The following is a 24,044-nucleotide window of genomic DNA, read 5'->3' as shown; positions in this document are numbered from 1 at the left end:
TATCTGTCACTGCCCTCACTTGTTACTACCCTCACCTGTCACTGTCCACACCTATCATCACCCCACATCCGTTACTGTCCTCACCTGTCACTGTCCACACCTATCATCACCCCACACCCGTCACTGCCCTCACCTGTCACTGCGCTCACTTGTCACTGTCCACACCTATCATCACCCCACACCCGTCACTGCCCAAACCTGTCACTGCCCTCACCTGTCATTGTCTACACCTATTGTATTCTTGGCTACAGTGTCGTGACCTTCCTACCTGTCCATAGTCCTTGAGTTTCCCTCTCAAGGGCGCGTATACACGAGGTGTGTCACTCGCGTGGGTCTTTCCGGCCTTTCCAACCTACCGGCAGCTGTTGACAAGAGAAGAGGCAGAGGTCATGTTGAGAGAGATGGGGGAGAAACTGAGAACTCGACAGTCGTAGCTTAACACTATCACTGAGCACGAGACGTTAACGCTCAAAGTTCACTGTATCATTCACGATGCGATACTCTAACACTCCATTCCAACCATACATGGCCAAAACTTTATGGTAATTGGTGGTCTTCCAACTTCTCTTCGACAACATGAGGACAGATATTGTGACAGTACAGGCAACTGTGTCTGTTCAGAATATATATATATATATATATATATATATATATATATATATATATATATATATATATATATATATATATATAGAGAGAGAGAGAGAGAGAGAGAGAGAGATAAATATATTTTTCTGACTTTCTTACTAGTTGTGTTTACTGCCGTCCAGCCAAGTGCCGAGATGATACCACCAATAACTTGACTTGGTGAGTAGTAGACAGGCAGGTAAGGTGAGGCGGCCGTGTTACATGGTTTAGTGGGGGGATGAACACACCGTCACATTTCTTAAGGTTGGGGATCACATTCACAGACTTGGCTTCTCCTCACAGCTCATCAAATTTTCAATGAATATTAATGCTAACATCTGCAACAGTTCTGTGACGCTAACACCAGAGATGTCAACTACAAAGTTGTGGAGATGGGTGAATTTTTGGATATCCCGTTAATCAGAGCAGTTAATATAACGTAATGCACTAGGAGGAGGTTTTGTACTCTAGTTCTGTACAGTCATAAGGTCCTAACCTGACAGCACATTTTAACGTTTGGCTCAACTATAGTTACCTGAGAGGAAATTTTGAATGAAGAGGATTAATGGTGGAAGTCATCCAGCAACTAATCCCTAAAAGGACACTGTACATAATCTTCATAACCGATTCTCTTGTCAAGATCAATCAGGGACATGATGTTGACGAATTATTAAAGATATTTGTAAATGGAATGATGTTAATCTTAAACAAGAACTCTGAAATCTTTTCCAGGATACATCATCAAATGAGGATGCTTTGTTGACCAAATTTTTATTAATGTATGACATTTTAAAAACAGAATTTGATCTTCCAAAGATGTATATAAAAAGATAATATGCTTTGTTTGCTTCGGCTTCCCAAGTGAACTGGGTGTTGTGTCTTGTTCGCTTCAGATGTTCACCTGCCTTCGTTTCATCAACATATGCACACTAGCAGTGATTCCTGGAAGAGACTCTGAACATTTGTTGAACTGTGGTAAGCACACTTCATTCCAAATTATGTACACTATCCATTGGCACAAGTCGAAGTAGGCGAGTCGGAAAGTATCTTTACGATTTTGTGTGAGACAATATGACACAACGGACGAAGAATTTTGACAACCCTACCGAGACAACATGAGTCGAGGTGTTTTGACCGGCTGTACACACAGGCATGTTGGTAAACAAAGACTAATTTTGGTGGTTCAGATTCGAACCTCGTAGCTTCTGTGTCAGTGACGGGGGTGCTGGTGGTAGAGTGGTACCGCTCTTGCCTTCGCAAGGGAGATGTCACGGGTTCGATTCCCGGGCCAGTGGAAGTTGTTTGGACACACTTCCTAGCCCCCATTAGTCCCTGTTCACCTAGCAGTAAAGTAGGTACCTGTTGTAAGTCGAAAGTTGCGAATTCGTATTCAGGGACAAGTTGTTGGAGCTTCCAATAACTTGATGACACAAACCATTGGCTCTTCAGGCTTCTATGCCCTTGACTCTTCAGGCTTCTACGCCCTTAACTCATGAGACATAAAGGCAAGCATGAACTTAGCATGCTTCCCTGTTGGGCACTGTAAACGCTTCTGCGCTTCACCTTACACAAGGATGTAGGGGAGTGCCCAATAAATAAAAAATAAAAAAAAGTGACGGGGAATTTTGCCCAAATCTTTCAGCAAGAGTTTCGGAAAATTAGGCACGGTGAGTGTAATGCGGCTTTTTTCTTTGACTGTACATGTAGTCTCACCGGAAAGGCTCATCTTCCGGTGTCGTGGTCTAGCTTAATCATGGCATGGTGTATCATATGCGACCACACGCAGGACATGACTAAGTCAACAATATTAGCTGATATGACTCAATGCATATCTACATGTGTACAAGTCTACATGTGGATATCATTAAATTTTAGTAAAGTTACAAAGGAAACTCCACAAGACTGACAGGATTCCCATAGGCTAAATGTCACCTGTAACCAACCACACCTGTCGTCAGTCACACCTGCCGCCACCATCTCTTACCCCCACCATACGTACCAACACCCACCTATGTCACAAACACCTGTTACCGTCTACTTCAACACACATATGCACAAAAAAGTAAACAAAATAAATTTGCGCAAAAACATGCAAGCAAATAAATGAAAATATGCACATTCAAACAAACAAACGTTTACACACAGAAAGAGAGAGAGCAATAAATACACACACACACACACACACACACACACACACACACACACACACACACACACACTCACACACACACATAGTAAACAACTAATAAAGGAATGCAGAAGCTCCTCGCTCACAGGATATGTTGTAATGTTTGTAATTTTTGGCTCCTGACGCAGGTGTGTTATAGGGAGAGGTTATGGCCACAGGTTAGGAGGGAGTGGAAGGGTGGGGGAGGATGGTGAAATCGGGGGGAAGGGGAGGACTAGGACTTTGAACACAGGATGGAAATGAACGAAGAGAAAACACGAAGTTCAGGGTGAAGAGGAAGTGTGTGTGACGCGCACATTAATGACGAACACACAGATACTCAGAACTGATCAGGTTTTCGCGTGTTTTTTCTTTTTTTAGTATTTAATATATGAGTAAACAACTGATGGTGCAGGGGTCCGGGGGGAGTTGCAGAGGTTCACATACAGAGGGGGGAAAAGGATTAAGAAAGAGAAGGAAAGTGTGAGAAACAGGTGTGAACATTAGCGTCATTTTCAGTAGTAGTGTGTCGTCATTGCGAGACAGCAGTGTCTTCACCCCCTGCCTTTCCACCAGGTACGATTTTGTGTGAGACAATATGACACAACGGGCGAAGAATTTTGACAACCCTACCGAGACAACATGAGTCGAGGTGTTTTGAGCGACTGTACATACAGGTATGTTGGTATATATATATATATATATATATATGTATATGTATATATATATATATATATATATATATATATATATATATATATATATATATATATATATATATATGTATGTATATATGAGGTATACCTGTACTGTACGTGAATAAATAGATATGTAGATAGATATTCATTAAACTCGTCATAAAATTTCACATTGATTCGGCCTGTACTGTACCAATACATAGACAGCGCAGGTATACAAACATTAACATTATGGGTCCCTTGGTTTTCTTTTCACAACTTAATAAAAACCATTTCACTACTAAATAAAAAGTCCATTATAAACGTATTATAAAAAAAAAATAGTGGTATCGTCAGGCCCGTCCTTTGAGGGGGGTCGAACAGGGGCGACCGCCTGGGGCCCCGCGGGGCCCAGCACTAGACCCAGTGACCTCGGACACATTACCTGTTGACTGGTTAATCTGACCTGACGGCTTACGCCACCATCGCAACAGTGACCTTACCATCCATAGCGAAAGTCCCATGGGGGTTGGTGGGGGTGGGTTCCTCTGACCGCATAATCTGACTCCATATATATTTTTTTCTGTGGCCCCGTAGTGGCTGAGTTGCCCCGGGCCCCGCACCCTCCTAGGGACGGCCCTGGGTATCGTCTTGACAAATGTTGGTGGTGATAGGGTCAGGGAGGACTGGCAGCTGGCTGGCTGACTGACCGACGTTGCAGCTGCCCGGAGAACACGGGTGCAATGTCAACAACGCTCATAAAGAATACTTGATACGTCGAGCCATATCTAGTGTAACATCAGATCCGAATTCGAAAGTCTGTTGGTATAAGTTACGAACCTAATTCTGGAGGTGATGTTACTTGCTTTATAATGTATTAGGCCTGTAATCTCCCTGAACGGCGACATGTAGAATTTGGTTATTGTGTGGAGGAAGTAAAGGCGGGAAAGTGGAGGTTGCCGTCGATTAAGCAATTCTGGGAGGAGAAACGATCTTACACATAAAGCTAAACGAACTAAACTTTCATCTATAATCATTTAATTTCACTTATGAACACGACGAGGCAGTGATAGACATGAAGCAGTTTCCCCTAATCTATCAACGTATCATCCATCACTGGGGAACAACTGTCGCTGTTCATTGTAATGTTGACCCAGTAATTATACTCAGCTCAGTAAATTATCTTACTCATGGTGACGTTTGTTTGTTCATCTGATATTTGATCGGAGAATGATTTTCATACTTTTTGTTTTACGTGAAAGAAGGAATGAACAAACGAATGAAGTAAGAAGGATAATATTGTATACTGAAATCAATTTTAAACCAATCCGATATATTTTTATATGGTAGATGTTCCTAACCAGAACTAAAAAAATATATTATACTGTACAGATAAACAGAAGCGTACCATTTAACAGGAGTGTGTGTGAGACGCCTGCCTAGCGCTGTGTTTATGTTACTGTATTATCATATTATACACAGGTTCACTGTGTACTTGTTCACAAGACACAGACGGTCATGTACACGATGGGTTAGTGAGTGACAATACGATATGAAAATTCTCAGGCAAAAAGTAAAAGCTATGTCTTGTGTTAATTATCATCTTGATTGACATCTCTTAAAACAACTGAACATAAGACAACTGTCACTTTTTGTATACAGGCAATGTGTGTGTGTGTGTGTGAAGACTTTAAAGAACATTTAACGCGATAACTTAACTATCATTCAACTGAGTTTTTAACCAAACTTAATTTAGATATTTTTTTTAATTAATGATTTGGGATGTCAAAATATGTTAATAAGGTTTCTGATTAGCATAGTGTTTCATCGTTACAATAAATACAGACCAGCTAAATTCCTCTATCTTATATGACAAATGGACGAGGCATCATAGTCCCAACGTAACTTAGTATGATTTAATGTTTGTTTGTTTTTTTGTGGACACAAAAATGTAGGCAACATGGAGGATGGTGGTGTCAGGTGCATACTGGTCAACTGCGCAACGTCATCTCTCCTTCGATCCGGTCCACCCCATAAAACAACTTGCTCTCAGCTGATTGTTGTCGCTCCCTAACATACTGTACCAAAATTATTTTCATGGCACGTCTAGTTACTGCCAATGATTCCAGGTAAAAACAAAAACAATACAGAAAGTTGGTGACTCACTGAGACAATGGTGACAACAACAAATAACATGAGGGTCTGAGCACTCGTGATACGTCCTCATTATCCAGAGTTACAGTGACAGCGATAATGTGAATATAACACGAACACGCTCCTACAGTACTTCCCTCTTTGTTTTCTTTGTTGTAACCAGACTTTACCGAGAAAAATGAATTTCTTTTTATTGTTCTCGGTAAATAACTTATGTGTCATCTAGCCGCTAACTGGACCTACAGTATACTGTATAATATTCGTTTCGTTAATACAACACAGAGATTTACTGGAGTAACTTTCAGATTACATATTACGTTTCTTTGCCGCTACGGACACCCGATTTTTGTTTTAATTCTATTTCAAACTTTCCATTACTTCGTGCATCTATGAGGCCGCTAATGAGATGTTTCACTATCTCTTACGTAATCTCACAGTGATATCCAATTTATCTGGATTATTGTATGACAAAACGAATATTGCTCTTGTTATGAATTTTGTTGTCAGTGATGTAAAACCATAGTGGATGTATAATTAAGTCGTTATTTCGTTATTAAGTCCCTTTACTTACTTAATCCTTTCCGTCACTAATCGGTCTGTTAGCTGCCTGGGCGGTCGATCACGTTTCTGCTAGTCCCATGTATTCCCAAGGATAAAACATGGATGGATAATTATTTCCTGATAAACGCCAGACAAGATGTGTATAACAAGAAACAAGTCATTTGTCTCTCACACCCAGAGACGCCCACAACCTCGGACACCCCAACAAACCTTCACTAAATCTGAGATATGAAACGAACGAAATTTTATAAATGATCGCCTCGTAATCTTAAATAAGATGGTGACTGTAGTGTTAGTACGAAATACAAACTGTTTGTTAGAGAGTCTCGACAATGCGTGGGAGCAACGAGCTCTGTACCCAGTGTTTGTATAGAGTCTCCCAATAGCTACCCAGAATCCAGATGTAAATACTGTAGGTAGTATATTGGGGACCTCTCTCACACACACAGGCGCAGGTACCAGACGTGATCACTTAGCTGCATTCATTTTCAGTTTCCTAATGAGTGGACAAGGGGAAAACTTGGAACAAGGGAAAGTTCGTCAACAACAAATAACAGTTACAGTCACAAATCTCTCTAACATCTTCTTATAGCGTTTATGAAAGAATAGAAACAGAGGTAATGGATAACCCCCTAACTCCTTCCCTAATGATGCAGCTCAAGACCAAACATTACTAGTCTGAGCAGGTACTGTATGTGTGATTGGGGACCCCAAGACCTCCACACGCGCCCAGACACTACCAAGGAGACTAGGACTGTGCGTTGGTTGCTGTATAAATATTAAATAAAGAAATAGCAGCTTAGTGAAAAAAATGCAAATTAATTAACAAACATAAATGTTTTAGTCGTGTTGCTGATAGTTCACTTCAGTATGAACAAAAGGGGGGGGGGGGTATTTCGTTATCTAGATTGAACATGCTGCGTCGTCTGTGGGGGTCGAATTCCCAATATTAATGACAGTACCCATAATGCTCCGACCTGCTCGGTACACTAGCCTTTAACTTTACTGTATACCTTCATGGTGATACGTTGTTACTGTGAATCTCTCTCTCTCTCTCTATCTTAGTTTCTGCTCACGGTTTCTTCTTTTAATGATCATTGAAAATTCTTCTTTTTCTTGGGTTAGGTTAGGTTAGGCTAGGAATAGGGTGGTTAATCTTCAGGTGAAACAAGCGGGGGAGAATCTTCAGGTGATCCACTGGTTCACAGTTTTTGACGTGAAATGAAAGAACGTTGCCCGTGGATAGGATTCAAACGACTACCAGTAACAACTACTCGCATCGTTCTAGTAACTTACAGTATCGTACTCGCTATTAATCGTATCAGCTAGATGCCAGCAAATAATGGTATCGGCGAGCAAATTATAGCATTGGACTAGCAAATAATAGTATCGAGCTAGCAACTTACTGGTCTTAATTTAGCTCTCGGCTCCTAAGAGTTCACGGGTCTTACACCGAAAAAAATACACACACACGCACACACTGCAGGCATCACAATGGATAAAAAATTACTGATGAATATTAAGACTAAAGTTATGTGTCAGTTGCATCACATAACCTGCCAAGTCTCGCCAATATACTGTAATCTCACTATTTATAATTCGATATTTTGTTGACAGATAGTTGTTGACCTGTGACCTGGGCGCGGTGATTTATATCCTATCTGACCCTGAATAAGAGAAGTGTAAACTCTGCGTATTTCCATGGTGGCCGCCGTGAAGCTACTGCGTGTCGACTTACACGGAGTGTAACAAAGTGCCCAACAAACTAGTCCCTGTGCTGTACATGAGGTGGATTTGAATCTGAGTTGGCCATGTCCTTGTTTAGTCTTTTCTTCCTTCTTGATTTTTCTTCTCTTCATTTTTGTTTTATCTTCCTGTTCTTTATTTTCTTTTTTGTTCGTGTTTCTTCTTTCATTCATTCTTCTTCTTAATCTTGCTCATCCTCTCACCTTTTTTCATTGCTAAAGCATCAGGTAATAAATAAATGCGGCAGCTATTCTTTACTAACGTCAAAATCTATAATACAAGATATCAAAGATCACCTGGAGATTAGTCCCCATCCTATTGTACCTGATGTGATGATCAAGCCGCCCCCTGAGGGGGATTAGATCATGTTAGGTTAGGTTAGAATTGGTTATGTTATGCTATGAGAAATTTAGTTAGGTTAGTGTTAGTGTGGTTAATCTTAAAGTTAAATAAGCTATGGGGGCTAATCTTCAAGTGATCCGAAATTAGATTTTCCTGGATAGAAATAGGAAGCGACCATACGTGTACTCCGAGACGCTGCAGTTTGTAAGGTAAATATAACGTAGTGAAGGCGTTGGTTCCGAATGCCCGTGCGTGTTTGGTTCCTATCATAGTTTATACCTTTCGCTTCCCTCCGCTGTTAGCTTAATTGACACTATCGTTTACTTTTAGCAAATGTCTCCATAATTATTCTCTCGTACCCGTGCGACTGTCGTTCGTGAGGGGTGTATATAAGCCGCCTCAACCAATGTGTAAACTGTCTTGTTGTTCCTATTGACTCGATCTTATTTTTCTGTTTGTACTTGGCATCCTGATTAGTTTTATTCTGTCAAGATCTGTATACAACAATGAAATGGAGACAGAAAGAAACAGAATGTATGTGTGTGTGTGTGTGTGTGTGTGTGTGTAACATAATTATAATGGCCTTATCACTTACTATCTTGTTGAGGGTAACGAGCAGGTCTCGGAGCCATCAATGTTAATCACCGTCACGCACAACACCTACTATTTAAGTCACCGAAGACACTGTGTAATGCTGCGTCTTATATCCGCTCAAAGCTCCAGTGACGTCACGATTAATACTGCTTTCTTCACTAGTGCACACATTACCACTGCCTTAATATGGTAAACGGCTCAATAAACAGATAATGTGTCAACTTATTGTTATGTAATGTTTGTCCCAGGGTAGAGTGAGCTCCGCCGTGTCCCCACCACCGCCCACTGTAGACTGACACCATTCGACCTGACTCAGCCGCCCAGCCCTGGTACGACACATACTCTGCTGCCACTGCCACTCCTTGCTGGGTGCCGCAGGAAAGGGAAATTGTTTGGGTTTAGTGGTTGTATCAACACGCGGCCTCCAACTAACTAATGGCTGGCGTCTTAGCAGGCGATATTGTCAGGGCGTTTATCACTCTGACGTTTACACTCAATGCTGATAAGTGACAACCTTCACCCAGCACAGAAGAGGCCTCCCCTTTGTTTAGCCCTTCAGTAAATTCACAGCGTGAACAGAGGACGTCATCTAGACTTTATCGGTACAGGTGATGTGTCATGTAACCCCCATTTATGCGCTCATAGTGATATGGGAGATCCTGTGGGAGTATAGGACTTTCACCAGACCACCACTCCAGGAACAGTCCTGGCGGAAGGCGGTGGTGTAGGAGCTGCTCATATCCTGTCTGTGATGTGTTCTCTTTATTGCTTGTTTTGTAAACTGTTCAAGAAACAGCTGCTTTTCATTTTTATTGCTATTAGTTTGCGAATTATTACATCAATTAAGAAAATAATATATTAGGATAATGAACAACAAACTAATAGCATTTTTTGTCTTCTGAAAGCATTAATTATAAATCTTCTTTATTAGTTTCGTTAATAACTTATGTTGTTCATCCGTGAGTGTGGGCAAGTCACCATACAGTGGTTCAGTGACTCACGCTGACTGACTCTTCCCTCACTCCTCTCTGACCATCACTTCACCAATCCCTCACCCGTACCTCACCAACACCTCACAGTACCCCACAATACCTCACCGCTGCAAACAATTGATCTTCTCGATAAGCATTTATAAAAACAACAAACATACGAAAGCTTAAAAAGACAAATAAACAGATGGTATAAAAATAAAACATAAAACACTATTGCGACTGTTTTAAGGCTCGAAGTAGAAGGAAATTATTTACTTGTTTTTTCATAAAGTCTAAAGATTCTTATAATTATTAGATCGCTATGGCTAGGAGGGGGATGGAATTACTGTACTAATAAGACTGCTAACGGTTTCATGTGATGGCGAGTAGTGACGGACCATCCCCTGGTTCCCACCACCAGAGGGCGCGGAAGTGTTTAATCTTTGATGTTTGATAAATGTTTTTTTTTTCCTAGTGTTGAAAAGCTTGTTGACGCCTGGGACAATACGATAGTAAACTATAAGTTGATGAAATCGATTTTTTTTTTAAGATGAAAGATGAGGAGAATAAACAAAACAAGAAAATATGATAAATGAGAAGTAAAACTGAGGAAGTAATGGTTAACAATAACAAGGACGACGTATTACTAGTAAGATTTTATGGTTACGAGGATAAGATTATCCAGCATGACTTGTATATATTTATAACATTTGTGAGCCGGACGGGTAGACAAGACATGGATAACTGCATGGTTTGTTTTAAATACAGTAAGTTTACCCGAATGTAAGTATTCACTTCGCGACTTTGTTTGACCGCAACTCATGAATTCTTATCTGGATGTTGATTCATAAACACGCGGAACACCACTGAACGTGTGATTAGTTAAGGTAAAAATTGAGTGAGCCGTCGCGTCGTCATAACTTTTAACCTTCGTCTGGGTTTTGTTGCCGATGATTCCCAGACAGAAAAGGGAAAATGGATGTCACAATTAGTGGTGCGTTTGTGTTGCACAGGTCATGGTATTCCGATGAAACAGTCCATTTATGTTTGGTACAATTCACGGTTCGACTGTAACATCATTCGTGGTGTGGCTGTGGTATGATTAATGGTGTGCCTGTGGTATAGTTAATGGTGTGACTGGTATAGTTAATGGTGTCCCTGTGGTTTGGTTAATGGTGTGACTGTGGTACAGTTAATGGTGTCACTGGTATGGTTAATGGTGTGGGTACATCCACACAGCTGTATACAATAGAACGTAGTACTTGACTCCCTTACAAAGTTACAATCACTGTTTGCGTGAGACCTGTACACCTGCAACACTATAAACCCTGATATACGTCATCTTAAAACAAAAAGGAATCTATATTATAAATTATTACTTAAGATTTAGAAGTAATTAATACACACTTTCGTCGTGCTGGTGAATATTTTTTACTTGCTGTGAGAATGGAAGTGTACCTAAATATTATAGGTTAGTGTGGCACATTTCTATCAGCGAGTTTGATACTTCAGAAACTTTTGGTAACACGACTTGGATAAACACAGCTGACGGCGGGGGCCGGACACAGCTAATGTATTGGGGCAGAGTCAACAGTGTTGTGAACCTCAGTAACCCGACCCAGGCACCCCTCATCTACACCCACTCTCACAACACACACTTAATATTGGCTTAATTTTTCGGGATTTTTTCATTGAAATATTTGTTTTAATGTGCAAAATGCAAATCCGGTGAGGGATCAAGAAAAGGACTGAATTTACTTACAAAGAGGTCAGGAGGGCAAGGCTTCTACGACTTTGGAGCTTTTATATATTTTTTATATTTGTCCCCGAGGGGGCTAGTTTATTGGGCACCCCCTTATCATCCTGTGCAAAGTGAAGCGCAAAAGCGTTTACAGCGCCCATCTGGGAAGCAAGCGTAGTTCCTGCTTGCCTTCATGACTCATGCATTAGGGGCGTAATAGCCAGATGGATCATGGGTGTTTTCTCGGATTGACACGATCATCGCCGAACTATTGTGTGACCTTAGCAGGAACGGATCATAAGAGTACCGCCACACAAATAAATATCACTTCGGTTTCGTTCCTGCTAAATCAGACATAGTACAGTTGCTGTTTTTAATTCAATACGCCCCTGGGGTAGCAAACCTGTTGTAAGACCAGACGGCCAGGAGTAAACTACTGTAACTCGAGTCGTAGTGCAGTACGTCAACAACCCCTGTGTGAGCAGCGCACCAGAGTTTTGTTTAAATTATCAGGTAAATACAGGTCACATTCGCTGTTCTGTGACTCTCCCTGTGGTAGGTCTCTGACGGTGGGATAGTCGAATTAATATCCCTGAAGGATGCACTGTGTTAGACATGGGACTATTGCGAGGATTTTAGTAAAACAAGTGTGGGACCTTCTCAGTCTCAGAGCCTTGCCAAAAAGGTCTGTATCGTAACCGAAATTTGAGAGACTACGCACTTGAATAATAGTTTTTAAATATAGAGAAATACCATGATCGGTAACAAGTCTATTTGAACAATAACAGTTTTAGTGTGACACTGTTGGATTTATTATTATAAACTGAAGGAGAAAATCACAAGACAGCGAAAATATGAAAATTACAATTCCCAAGGTGGGTATGGACTGATCTCGTGGTAAGGAACACCCTTTCTTGTATACAAGAGGTGTAAATAACTAATTTTAGATACACGGGAGTTGCGAAGTATTACCCCATACAATATATTCGTTGGAGGGACAGATACTAGCAAAGTGCAATGAAATAATAATGTTATTATTATTTTGTTGTTGTTAGTATTAGTATTGTTATTACAGTATTACGATATTATTATTAGCACTTTGATTACAGCTGTTGGATTGTGCTTCTGTAATTACTTTACTTGGTCCCAAACATACACAAGGAGCTAACAGATGTAGCCTCCCACTTCACGGCTCTGTTGCTTGGTATCATCATCCGGTTTCGGAGAATTCTCGTCTTCTCGGAAAGAACTAATAATTATATCCCAGAAAAAAGAAAATAGAAACATTGCATTCTGACTCCTATAAAGTACATGATGAATCTGGGCGTCAACACATGTTCCACTTTTTTCCAACAAATATATTTAATTTCGGCCAAGGAGAATGAACACAAATGTGAGCTACACAAATAACTTTTTATCTGTATATACATATATAATCAACGACTCACCAGCCAGGACTCGAACCCTCGACCTAATGTGTGTGACCAGGGAACGATATATATATATATATATATATATATATATATATATATATATATATATATATATATATATATATATATATATATATATATATATATATATATTGTTTTACATGAGCGTTTTTAATTAGGAAAATAAATATATTGTTGAAACTACAGCAAATGTGATGACGTCACCCCCAGGCAGATCACCTTACGCCAGGGGTCAGGAAAGTCAACTGTTGTTAAGCTTGTTTAGCCTCCCTGGGGCAAGATACTGTATAATTAAGCTGCATAGAAGAGATGACATGTGAATAAACGCATACCCCGCCGGCTGTCTCTTATTTATTAATATTTATGATGATGATCTGGAAGAAGCGCGCGTAGCTGGTAAACACATTACACTGAGCTTTACGGTACTATAAAGGCATAAAGATGAGTAGACTACATCCGCGTCGTGTTGCACAACGTTAACAAGTTACGGGTAATAACTATGCTAGCGTAACGTCGAGATGCCATATTTACTCGGTGTGTTTATAAGTTACGATAATAATACATAAGTTGTTTTAATATTGGTATATGCATCATAAAAGAGAGCGCCACAACAGGCAGAAAGTGAGCGAACATTATCTGATATACTTGTAGTACCTATAAGCGTATGACTGAGGGATTGTTCAGTCCTTGGTGCAAAATTTGCTGATTCACAAAAATCAAGTTCCTTAACCTGGTATATATATTTGTGCTTGAGCTTAAATTAACCAGATAGATGTATTTTTACATTTTCAATTAAGAGGAAAAATCAACTCAAGGTCAAAGACTGCTTCGCTGGGATTTCCTGTTTGGATTATATATTAGTCTACATAGTCCTTGCATATTCTTTCATCGAGTTACTAACCTAAATTTAACAGGACATATAAGAATATCCGTTCTTGGTATTGCTAAAATCTTGTTACAACGCATATCAACAACAGCATTTGTGTCGCACCGTAAGTTTAGAAAGGTAGAGAGAACGGGAGAGGCGGAGGTGCTGGGGCCTCATCTACAATGTTTACACCAAGCCATATCTGTTAGGATATTGAAATTTACCCCAGTTTATAAATTTTAAGTTAATTATGTAAGCAGTCTACTTCATAGGCCTTGGTAGATATTTACTCTGATTCTCTCGCCAATAAGTTATACGTGGTGATGAGTAGCGACGAGGTGCTTAACATGGTCATTATTTATATTTACTGTGAATTACTGAAACACCACAAAATGGTACAAGAAGTAGCTGATAAGAAATTCTTACAGATGAAATATTCCTGTTTCTGGACAAGACCGTTTCAGGATCGCGCGCGGCTAGATCGTGAATTTTGTACATTTCTGTTATTCGCACATGAAGATTACATTTATTTTCTAATTACTTTTATATTTATGCAGACTAATGTGAGATTAACACAATGCTTCACCTGAGATGATGGGATCAGTGCATGTATTCTTTTTAAGTATTATATATTTTTTTCTCTGGGAAGGATACATACCACCGCCTTCCCCGCCCCTTGTTTACAGTATAACCTCAAACACTGGGCGAGCACCCTGAAGGTGCCTTCTAAACTCTACATTCTGACTATATTCTCAAATGCTATACACTTTACCCCCTAGAAACTTGATATCTCTGTATCTCTGTTTTTGCATAGTACGTGTTTAAGTATGGGAATCTAATATACAAGTATATGACAAGAAGCACAATTTCCAGACGCTCTGTTTGTGTCAGGACACCACCCGGCACAAAAACATTAAAGTCTGGCGTTAGGTTTGTTCTTTGAAAGCTTAACAATCAATCAGTCAGTTTATCAAAATACCATCTACACGCCTGACGGTGACGACCACAGTCCTCCACTCAAACATCTTCGGGCTGATTTTACCAATCATCCCACATGGAGAGTGGAGACCTTCAGCATTTAATGTCATTCATCCATCCCAGTCTCTATCTTTCCCTGCTCCTCTGACCCCCAATTTTTCCCATTAATATTTCTACAATTATCTCCTCACCCCTAATTAGCTCTGTATAAATAAAACAAAATCATTTTATTTATTCTCTAAATTTAAAGTGTTTTTCTTTGTGTTTTTTGCCAGTCTCTGTACTTCTTTGTTTTCGTGTCAGCGTAACTCTCAGCATTAAAATTATCTATTATAATCAGACGCTCATTAAACTTCACAACGTCTTTTGTCTCTTCAAGTTTTCAGTAAAACTTTTCTTAAACCTCATCCTCACTATGATTTATTAGTGCATAAACCTGTACTATTATCAACTCCAAGGCTTTAATATTAAACTTGACTAAAAAAAATCTAGCTGACACTTCTCGTCCCTTTAAACAATTGTCCATCTTTTGACTTTCAAGAATACCAACACAACTCTCATATTTTTCACAACCTAAATATATGAAGTGAAATTTTTCACCACTAATGCTCTTTGTACCTGTCCATCTTACTTCACTTAATCCCAAAATGTCCCTCTGCAATCGTTTCAGCTCCCTACAAACAACTGCATGCCTCCTACTTTCGAATAATGTTCTCACATTCTAAATTTCTATCTAGATTTTGTGGCTGTCCATTCTTAAGCTCTTTCTAAAGTAGTTTAATAGTCGAGGCTTTGTTTTGCTGAGACAGTAGTCACTAGTTCTTGGTGGCACTCGAAAAAACATTCATTGTGTCTGCCATGGTAATTCAAAGGCAAGAGATGAAAACAAGTGAAAGTGAATACCCCAAGACCTTTCCTCACCATAAAACTACTGTCACGTCTCGCCATCACTTTTCGGCGGGAAAAACTCTGCCGACACATGAAGCCATGAACGCCTGGCGTCATCCCCCCACCGATCCTTGAGGAAGGTGTCGCCTATCTTCCAATCAAGAACAACATCGCGTGTACTAAATATGACGTCACACGCCAGCAATTTTTCTAAGAGGCGGGCATATATAAGGCATGCTGTGTCAAGCCACGGCACCCATTTCTACTACTACTCACTTCCATCCACCTGTTGTCCTTCCACTGAACCTTTTTTCACCTGTGACCCTGTCACTTGGGATTTATGTATGTATGGGCGTGAATTCATGTCGCGTGGAAACAAGCGCTGGTTAGAAATACCTCCCCCACCTGGTCTTCCTCCCTAAATGCCACACAACGTAAACACCTAGAAAAAGTGCAAAAGAGGGCATGCAAGATTATTCTCTCCCCTTCCTACTCCACATATCAAGAAGCGCTCAACACACTGACCCTTTCGACTCTCACTGACCATCACCACGACCTCATCTGCAAATTTGGTAAGAAGCTTCTACACCATCCTCGACACCGGCTCCTACTACCACCTGAGATCTCTAGCCCGAGAATTGCTGTTCGACACCACAACCGCATCCAGCCCATACGTGCACGAACTGATCGCTATAAGAACAGCCATTGTAAAAATTATCAATAACTTGTAATAGACCAGTGTATTCACTCCCAGTAAACACTACTCCTTGCACTGTCACTATGTTGAAATGTACTGTAGTTTGAGCTTTTCCCCATCTGGTTATTATATATCTTATTTATATCACTTATGTTACTTGTATATTATTTGTAATTCGAAACCCATTCCCCAAATATGTAACTGTATATATTCAGCCTTCTGGCTGCCAAGTTCTTTCAATAAACCGTTAATTATTATTATTATTATTATTATTATTATTATTATTATTATTATTAAATACCTGGACAGACTTCCAAGGTCTATAACCTTGCAGACTTCAACGGGAGTATACGAGTATACAGTATATAATTAGCGTTAAGATTAACTGTAAGCAATTAACTGCTGATGCATGTTGAACTACCCTCCCCATATCTAATATCCAATAATTATTATTACTTCTCTGATACAGTAATTAAATTCTCTGGGAACAGTTCTGTACAATTTGTTCAAGAGAGGAATTTCCAGTTAACATCTTACATAACTTGTATATATTTAATTAACTTTTCCTCGATAATTCTGAGTAAACATTAAACTGTTACTAGACGTTTCTAATACGTTACTCTACTAATTAGGGAAATAGAAAAGGTTGGGAATGAGCTATGGGAGGTAAAGGTTACTCAAACCTCACTTTGGTAAAGGACCAGCCCACCACCTGTTGATAATTCATGAAAAATACTAGAAGACCGTTTTATGTTTCTTAACACATGCTATGAAATTAAGAAATATTATTAAGTGGAAACACTGATAACTGTGGGGAATGTCTGACCACGTCCCAACTACTGTACTGTCATTTTTGTGGGATCAATAAGCTATTTAGTTTGTGCAGTCAGTTCATATTTGCCCCAAATCAGAATAAGATGAGTATCTTTAGTATCATCACTGTATGACGCTTCAAAGAAGCACAAACGTTAAAACACATTTACCAGTATTGCGACCACTGAAGAATTTGTCAGACTTTTTAGCGTATAAAAGAATATCTTCCTGACTTGCGACCTTCCCATATATCTTCGTATCATCCACAAACTTGAATATATGGCTCAATATGTTTTAATCATTACCATTAATATAGATCACAAACAGTATGGTCCCATAATAGGTTCTTGTGGTACTACACTGAGAACCTTTTTTTCATTCTAAATTAACTCTGTTTATGATCTGATGCCTGTCTTCGAGCCAGCGTTTAATTCACTGCAATATTTTGCCTCTGATAACTTGTGCTGGACCTTAGGATAATCTATGCACAACACACCCAATGGTAAATCTTGGTCCATGCAACCTGCTACCATTTTAAAGAATGTGGGCAAATTTGTCAGACAAGATCTCTCCGTGAAATAATGATGTGGTATGGTAATGAGTCAGCCCCCTGTCACAAATATTTAGCTAAGAATTTGCACATAAGTGATGTTTAACTGAATTACCTACAGTTTTCTGTCACAATCTTTCTACCCTTCTTGAATATCGGGATGTCGTTGGCTGGTTTCCAGTCCCTAGGCAATTTCCCTTGATCCTGGGTTTTTTAAGTTGAAATCTTATTGAAACACATATCTCATTAGCTTCCTCCTATATTACTTAGTCTGTGCTCCATCCACTCTTATGCTTTGAATTCCTTCAGATGACTTATCCTTTTCTTGACAACTTCAATTGATTGCCAGCTTTTTCTTTTCATCTTCAACCACTGATGTATGTAGCTTCTTAGGCAGTGGCGTGTATCCCAGTCTCCATTGTAAATGCTGACACAAAGTACTTATTTAAAGTATATGCTCTCTGCTTATCGAACTCCAGCGCTAGGTTCTTTGTCCTTTAGAGTTTAGAGGGCCAACAGTATCATTCACCTTCATTTCACTTCTGAAATATATATACATGGACTTAAGATCATTTTGGGGGGTCAAGTTTCTTCTTGAACAGTCTTTTTGCTGATGTATGTTTTTGTTTGGTCACATTTTATCTAATTCTTCACCACTAGTCGTTCGGGTTAGGGCTCTTGTATCGAATGCAAACATTTTCCACACACTCTTTTGTGGGTTTTTTTTCCACAGATGGCCTTTTTCTTACTTTGGGACTTCCCTCCTCACTTCCTTAATTACAAAGTAAACATCCCTCTTCCATTATCTCAAGGATCTTTAAATTTTTTGACACAACTCATCTTCATCTAATTCTTTATATTCTCCCAGTCTAGTCTTGGTAGTTTCCCCTCATGCGTTGGTAGTCCACATTGTTGAAGTCATAATATTCTTCCTCTCATGCTAACTTTCAAAGATTGTATTCCACCTCATTATGTACAGTACTGGTAGTGGTGAATTTTTCACTGATATGGCTTCGTCCACCATTGCCTTCTCAGTCACCAAGAAAAATCCAAAATATTTCCTCCCCTCATAGATTCCGTCACATGTTGTGAGAAGTAATTCTTGATTAATGGCACGAAATCATCATGTGTACCAGTCATAAGCGGGGTACCTCAGGGAAGTGTATTGGGCCCGCTGCTGTTTGTTTGCTTCATAAATGACATGCCAGAAGCTGTACATTCCTCCATACAAATGTTTGCAGATGACGCCAAGTTATTTCGGGAAATTAAGAACCAAGCAGACTGTGAAGAGCTGCAGAAGGATCTCTGTGAGCTTCAAGAATGGTCTTAGAAATGGCTGCTAAGATTCAATGTCACGAAGTGTAAGAGGCTGCACCTGGGACATACCAACGGTAAGGAGGCGTATCATACGTCCCAACGGGACGAAGAAACTGCATTAACTGAGACTTAATGTGAAAAGGACCTAGGTGTGTACGTTGACAATAAGCTGAAGTTCTCGGGCCATTGCGTGAAGAAGGTAAATCAGGCAACTAAATTATTAGGTCTTATAAGAAGGTCGTTCAGATATCTAGACGGTCCCTCGTAACGATCTTCAAGAGTGAAGTGCCTCTCCGTCTGGAGTACTGTCACTCCATCTGGTCCCAGCGATATGCAGTTGATAGAAAATATCCAAAGGAAGGCCACCAGACTTGTGTCTGCACTGCAGCATCTCAGCTACCCTGAGAGATTAAAGCGCCTGAAATTGCCAAGCTTATACTACAGACGGGCAAAAGGGAGACAAGTTTATACTACAGATGGGCAAAGGGGAGATCTATTTGAGGTGTACAAGCATCTCAAAGGGCACTTACTCAGTCGAGTGCCCTTACCTGGAGCTGGCGGATGCTCGCCCCACAAGGGGTCACAGCTCAAGGTTGAAGAAGCCGCAAGCCCAGAAAACTGAGGGGTAACTTTTTCGGAGTGAGAGTTGTGAACTCTTGGAACAATCTGCCAGAGAGTGTTGTGACGGCACCGAGTGTGAGCTCTTTCAAGACCAGACTGGATAAGCACTGGAGCAGGTTCAGATACATTCAGGAGCCAGTGCATGCCCAGTACAGTACTTGCCAACAGTGCATAACCGATCACCCAAGCGGCTAACGAGCCGATCAGTAGTGAAGAGGATAAAAGTAAAGTAAAAAAAGTAAAAGTTGTATGAGGTCAAGGAATTCACTTCCCTTCAATGTTGGATACCCTATGTTCCTTCCAACATGTAAAACAGGAGTTAACTTAGTTTCAAAATGAGTTTCAACTACTGTACAGGTTAAGTAACCACTTGATGGCCTTGGGCCAGACCTCAATCTGAAAATTTACTGGTAACGAAGTTACCGAGCTACACAATATAGGACCTGTATATGTGGGAACATATTTGCTTACATTACCAACACTTGGCTAGTCTTTAAACCGAGTCATTAACTGATATAAACACACAATACTCGCCAAATAGCATACAGTAATTATTTCTTTGTTAATACCTGCCCACATTGCCAAACCATAAACACAAGTGTAAAATTATATTGGGGGTAACCCTTATTTTCCACCAGGAATGGAAAAAAAACAGGTGAATGACTATCCTACAGCTCCCGTGACTGGAAACTAAAGTACTGTACTGTAGGTACATGTACTTACAGTACTTGATCCTGGATTGCTGGTTGTGGCCATTACATAATGATCAGGGAGTGATCGTATGAGCAGTGGGTAAACATTCCTGCTTTCAGCAGTGAATGATGCTTCACAGTACTGTATGCCTCTCTGGCACCATTAGTTACAGCTTAGGTGGTTTAATACTGTACTGTACTACACTGTATAAGGAAATTTCCTGTATTAGTTGGCTATATTAGATCTGTTCTAATTTAGCACCCAAGATATTTATAAGCTATATAATACATGAGAAATACAGTACTCTACTGTACTTGTTTGTAAGTACAGGTCCAAATGAAAATGACAAACGTATATAAAGTATTCTAATCTTCAGGCTAATAATTCTAAATACAGTATTACTTTAAGTAACAGAAATTCATAATATACCTATATGAAGTTGTTGAATGGTAATAAGGGGAGCGAGTGAAAAGAGTGAGGGAAGTAATCTACAGTACAAGGTGTTTTGGAAATAGGTTTCATAATTGGGGGGTGGGGGGGATTTCTGTGACATTTTATAAGAATAAATAACTCCACAACCATAGTGGCAATACCCCACAGTTTAGGTGTTATACCACAAAGGTGAGTGGGTGGGGGGACTACAACAAGTCTATGGACATAAAACATAAAATATCAAGTCCTATTTAAAGTAACAGTCAATTGAGTCTGTTAACAGTCCACATGCAGTGACGCATACATCTCACCAGTTATAATTTGCAATCGGTGTTTCTGCCAGTATTATTAGTGACCATCTTATTGGCACATACCTGCTACCCCAGCGACTGACAGTGGAAATATACAGTACACAATTTCTTGAGGACACTTTGCCAATGATGCTTGAGGATAAGCACGTCAGGATACATCAACAACTGTGGTACATGAATGATGGTGCCCCAGCTCATTTTTCTCAAGTAACAATGGGATTCCTAAATGTTAGGTACCCTGGCAGGTGGATAGAGTTGTTCCATGGCTACCTCGATCACCTGACCTAAATCCTGTGACTTCTACTTGTGGGGTCATGTTAAAAGTGAAGTGCATACGGTGCTACAGAGATCCTGACTCATGAGGAATTGTGGCACCGAGTGCAAGGCAGTGCCACAAGTATTTGCAACACCCCTGGAGTCTTCGAATGTGTACAACAGTCACTTCAGGGACAGGCTGAAGCCTGCATTCATGAAGAAGGCTAGAACTTTGAGCATTTACTGTAAAATCCATATCAAACTGCATATGATTGTAAATAAATTGGACTAACAACACTGGATAATTCATTTATACTCCCTAGATTTTATCACATTCCAATCCTAACTGCCAAGTATTATAAATCCGAACTATGGGGTATTGACACTATAGTAGTCATGAAGTATTTTATCCTTTTGTACATCTCAGAAATACACTCCCGGTATAAAGATGATTTAATAATATTAGCCAAAATTAACTACAATGGCTAAAAGACTATAATTCAGAAGTCTCTAAAAATAGGCTACAATCTATTTTCTTTTTTCCAGTTTAATACCAAATGATTAAGGGTAAAACAGAAACTATAAAGCCTGAGACCGAATTAGATAGGATGAGTAAAACTACTAATGTCCTCATAAAACATTATTCAAAGTACAGTATATAAAAAAAAAGAACATGTTAAAGCTTTATATACAAATGCATTTAATTTGATTTATAACCTGAGTGAATAAAAATCATGTGTGTAATCTATCAAAAATTCTTGTTATACATAAACAGCAATAACAGTTCTGGGTGTATATTTAAGTTCATCAAGTGTTCCATGATGATGAAAAAGAACCATGAATATAGGCTAATTCATCATCTTGGTTTGAATGCTTATGAATTCTTGTTCAAATTACATAAACAAAATTAAAACTTAGTTTGGTTATTTATAATATAAACACTATAAAGTAGCCCATACTTAAGGATAATACAGTATTGTATTGAAAAGAAAAATCTTAACTGCTATGGAATCCAAAAATTTTAAAATACAAGTACAATATTTATATTTAAGTCATAAAAGATGTTTATACTTTAAAGATAATACAAATGGAAACTGTTAATGAAATTAATGACTGAAAATAGGATTTTATATAAAGTAAAAGTGAAAGTAACCCCAAAACAAACATACATTTGAGTAATGAATACAAAATACAATACAATATCATAAGTTAACCTCAGTACCCTGAACATTAAATATATAATTACTGTTCTCAAAAAACCTTGGGCAATCCACTGTACCCCCATCCCTATACAACCGCACACACACTTCATTTATACATACACAGCTTGACTTAAAAGGAATTACTGATTATGCAGGATGCAAAATAGTTCATATAAATTTACAAACAATTCAGTTTTCATGCCTTCTATGTTCACACTCCCAAAATATTTCAAAATTATGTGTAAAAATCCTATTCAATTCTATTAATGAGATCTTCATCACTTTGGTCATCTGACTATGTTTACAAAATTAAATATTCCTTATTCATAAGATACCAGTTTTTAAAGCAGCCTCTCTATAAGCTAGTTGTAGAAGTCACTGTACAAGCTAACTGGCACAGCCTCTACAGTATGAACTTTTTGGTACAGCTATCATTTATAGTTTAAATGTTGTAAGGGCTGCAATGATTAAATGGTACAACATTTTACCCTTAATACTAGAAAATGTATGCCTTAGACTATATAATGGCAGTTTTATAGCACATTCTAATAGAGGCTCAAGGAAAAAAATGTCCCACAACTGATGTTTCATGATTATAGTTGCCTTTTTAAGTATACAGCTCAATATCTTTCTTATAAATGTAATGATTTGTTTTGATAAAAAACTAGTTCAAGTATAAATCACACAATGCTAAATTATTTATAGAAAGCTCTTCATAAAACTGATCAACTTAATGCTCACTAAATATGAGTAAACTAACTGTAACCAATCTGTGAGAATATGGAAAGCACAATATATACACTGTATATTGCTCGCATAATTGGGCAATTTTATAGGTCATAAACCTTTAATAAAATGCACAAGCATATAACATTCTTTAACATACATCAAAAGATACCAATAGTACTGTACCAGCTTCATTTAAATTACAAACCTCAACTCTTATACTGTACAGTGAAACCTCTATTTAATGGACTATATGGAGAGGAAAGTCTGTTATATTGAGGATGTGTTAGATATGAAACCCCCATCTAGTTTTATATGGAGACAAAATTTCATTATAGTGTATGGAGGTTTCACTGCAATATATATATAGTCAAACCATTCATATAATTTGTATAAGTTTGCAAAATGTTCATCAATAATAATTAAAAGCATTCTAGCAATCTTTTTTTTTTGTGAAAGTATTTACTGTGTAAGTTAATAGTATGTTATAACATCTATCCCCACATATATGATTGAACTCCACCTAAACTTATAAATTCAACTTTTTTCCTTGTCTTTAACTTAATTTTAGACAATTATTATCCTACCATCATCATAGACTTTACATCATCTTTAATTTCTACACAGGGCAAAGCTTATATGACCTTAGAATAAAAGTT

The 24,044-nt window shown here is 38.9% G+C and overlaps 1 protein-coding gene across 3 annotated transcripts in view; it reads right to left on the bottom strand.

Moving 5' to 3' along the window:
* LOC121867315 (D-beta-hydroxybutyrate dehydrogenase, mitochondrial-like) overlaps positions 1 to 9,179 on the bottom strand; it is a 22,185-nt gene extending 13,006 nt beyond the window's left edge. Inside the window, exons 1-2 of one of the 3 annotated variants that reach the window (XM_042367224.1) lie at positions 8,870 to 9,179; positions 269 to 362 (exon numbers count right to left, since the gene is read on the bottom strand). Coding sequence is in view for 1 of the 3 variants with exons in the window: in XM_042367223.1 (XP_042223157.1) it covers positions 8,870 to 8,906 (37 nt within the window). In the remaining 2 variants the exon portion in view is untranslated. The remainder of the gene's footprint in view (positions 1 to 268; positions 363 to 8,869) is intronic. The other 2 variants (XM_042367223.1, XM_042367226.1) reach the window with 2 other exon arrangements.
* Between the last annotated feature and the right edge of the window lie 14,865 nt (positions 9,180 to 24,044).

Source organism: Homarus americanus, unplaced genomic scaffold (assembly GCF_018991925.1).
Source record: "Homarus americanus isolate GMGI-L3 unplaced genomic scaffold, GMGI_Hamer_2.0 scaffold6317, whole genome shotgun sequence".
Classification (NCBI taxonomy): Eukaryota; Metazoa; Arthropoda; class Malacostraca; order Decapoda; family Nephropidae; genus Homarus; species Homarus americanus.
This window is presented reverse-complemented; position numbering and strand designations above follow the sequence as displayed.